We start from the raw sequence: 3,200 nt of genomic DNA on the forward strand, positions 1-3,200 counted from the left end.
AACTCACATTTCTTTAGTTTCGCATATAATTGTTTTTCCATCAATGTCTGTAACACGATTTTCAAATGCTCCCTATGAAGTTCTCGTGTCTTCGCATATCTCAAAATGTCGTCAATAAACACAATCACAAAAGCATCATTATACGGCTTAAAGACACGATTCATCAAATCCATAAACACTGAAGGAGCATTAGTTAATCCAAATGACATCACCAAAAATTCATAATGACCATACCTCGTTGTAAATGTAGTCTTTAATATGTCCTCCGTTTTTACCTTCAATTAATAATATCCAGATCGAAGATCGATTTTCGAAAACATAGTGGCCCCTTGCAATTGATCAAAAAGATCATCGATTCGAGGCAAAGGATATTTATTTTTAATAGTCACCTTATTGAGTTCTCGATAATCCATGCATAACCTCAACGATCCATCTTTCTTTTTCACGAACTAAACCGGAGCTCCCCATGGCGAGGAACTAGGATGGATAAAACCTTTATCTAATAGCTCCTGCAATTGATTCTTCAGTTCTTTCATCTCAGTTGGAGCCATTCTGTACAGGGCTTTGGAAATTTGGGCTGTACCTGGACTTAATTCAATAACAAACTCTACCTCTCGATCAAGAGGTAAACCAGGCACATCATCAGCAAATACGTCATGATATTCATGAACCACTTCAATATTCTGTAATGGCACATTATTGTCCCTATTTACATCCGATACTAAGGCCAGAAAACTAGTACATCCTTTATTCAACAATTTAATAGCTTGTAAGCATGAAATAATGGGAGTACTTATCGATGAGCCTAGACCAACAATTTTATTATTTTCATGATTATCAGTTACAAACTTCACGGTCTATCCCACCCAATCAATTACTGCACAATAAGCAGATAACAAGTCCATACCCAATATAACATCAAATGCAACCATCAGAATCACAATAAAATCAACATATAACAATCTCGTACCCATCTGTACCGGAAATGCTTTAAGGATACTAGTAGGACAAATCTCATCACCAGAGGACAACATAATAGTGAAATGTAAAGGCATGACAGTAGGCTCGCGAGATAAAGAGTGCATAAATACTTCAGACATAAAAGAATGAGTCGCACCGGTATCAATCAATGTAAGTGCTTCTTTGCTAGATATTAGCATATTACCTGATATGACTGAAGAATCAGGATGGGTACCTTCTTTTGTCATTGTAAAGATTCTGCCCTGAACCTTTCTTTTGTCATAGGAGAGAGGACACTTCTGTGCTGTATGCCCCATTTCCTTGCATCTATAACATCGGCCACTCCCAACTAGACACTCACCTTTGTGTGGCTTGCCACACTTAGGACATAATGGTCGCTCCATATTTGAAGAAGGCGCAGAAGGTTTATTGCGTTGCTCCATCTTGCCTTTTCCTTTGTAACCACCTCGAGTACTAGTGCTTGTCCCTTGCCCTCTAGCTTGAAAAGCTTTCCTTCTTAACTGCCGTTCATTTTCAATCTCTTGTTCATCGTACTCGGCAAGTAAGGCTTTTTCAACGATGTCTTGATAAGTAATCACTTTTGCCATATGAACATCCCGTCGAATTTCTGGTTTCAAGCCACGAAGAAAGTGTTCTCCTTTGTCTTTATTATTTTCAGCAATGAATGGAACAAACACACATCCTTCTTCAAACTTCAAAATATACTCAGCAACAGACAAGGAATCTTGTCTTAACTCAAGAAATTCTTTAACTTTCTTTGCTTTAACTTCTCTTGAAAAATACTTGGCATAAAATAACTCTTTGAACTCATCCCATTTTAACTCGCGAATATTGACAGTCACTTACATAGCTTCCCAGCAGATGTGAGCAGCTTTCACTAGCATAAATACAGTACAACTCACTTTATCTCGATCAGTGAACTTCAGATAGTCAAATATAGCCTCCAATGATTTGATCCATTCAAGAGCTACGAGTGGATCGGCACCACCTATAAATTTATGGGGGTTCATCCGCCTGAATACTTCATGAGAACCACCTTCGGTGCTTTCCAATCTACCCTGTCCTCTTCCTTGACCATGACCTTGGGTCGAGGTATGCATGCTCAGTAACTGCTGAATTTGTTCGCCATGAACCTTCGCTTGTTCTTGTAAGAACTTACTGAACACATCTACAACTTTTACAATCTTATCAATAGGAGGGGTCCTATCGTCCCCTTCAGTAGTCTTTCGTTTAGGAGGCATCGCCTACACAGAAGCTCGCTTTAACATATCTAGGGAACAAATGTATATCAATAGCAATGGAATAAAATCATCTCTCAATGTTAAAATCAATAGATGCAGGATCGAAAACATATCAGATTGTCCTAGGTAGAAGAAGTCATATATGGTCCAAGAAAATTGTGCTCTGATACCAATTGAAACACCCCCACTCCCATGACAATAACAATTAAAAGAAATAACGTACACGGAAGCCTTAATCGTGAAAAGGAAAGAAACAATATACCATTACATCATAAGCATTTTCAAAACTAATCTACATGATCATTTACAAAATATCATTCAACACATAGCTAATAGCCAACTCTTAGTTTTTCCCATCATTCGTTTAACACAATGCATGATATATTTGAAACCTCACATGTTCACTCCACCCAAAATACAAAAAATATGATAAAGAGTCTTTCCCATGGCGTTCTATATGACCTCTCTTGCCTCGAACAATCCGTGTCAATCCTTTTTATCACCTGCATCACATGACATTAACTGGAATGAGAAAAAACTCAGTAAGTAGAAAGCTATATGTAACAAGTACATATACATGGCTTGGCTTGAAACATGGCTATAGCAATGACAATGAACAATGATTAATACCATCTTCAATGAACAATAGATAACAAAGCAATATAGATGGTAGTTCATGGCATGAATTAAAGTAAAAGAAATGATAGTTCTGTGACCTGTGACTTGTGACATGTGGATAGTATCTCTTTGATATATAAATATATCAAAACTGTGAGAGATACTCATAATCATGAAATTGGCCAATTACATGCAAGAATTACTATCATTCCTTGGCTTTAATCATAGGGAACTTCATTGGAGCATTTTAACAAATACTTGGTAGACAACAATATAGTACTAGCTCTTTATCAATGAATTAAATGGTATTCTTGGCTCAATGAACAAATAAAAATACATACATAAATAATTTAACAATGG

At 36.8% G+C, this 3,200-nt stretch overlaps 1 protein-coding gene across 1 annotated transcript; it reads right to left on the bottom strand.

Annotated features, from left to right (window-relative positions):
- Positions 1-449: 449 nt before the first annotated feature.
- Positions 450-2,222, bottom strand: LOC140989407 (uncharacterized). The gene is made up of 3 exons (XM_073458609.1): positions 1,884-2,222; positions 908-1,763; positions 450-745 (listed from the first exon to the last, which is right to left on the bottom strand). Exons 1-3 carry the CDS (start codon positions 2,220-2,222, stop codon positions 450-452), a joined length of 1,491 nt encoding a protein of 496 aa, XP_073314710.1.
- Positions 2,223-3,200: the final 978 nt, after the last annotated feature.

Source organism: Primulina huaijiensis, chromosome 12 (assembly GCF_012295235.1).
Source record: "Primulina huaijiensis isolate GDHJ02 chromosome 12, ASM1229523v2, whole genome shotgun sequence".
Taxonomy (NCBI): Eukaryota; Viridiplantae; Streptophyta; class Magnoliopsida; order Lamiales; family Gesneriaceae; genus Primulina; species Primulina huaijiensis.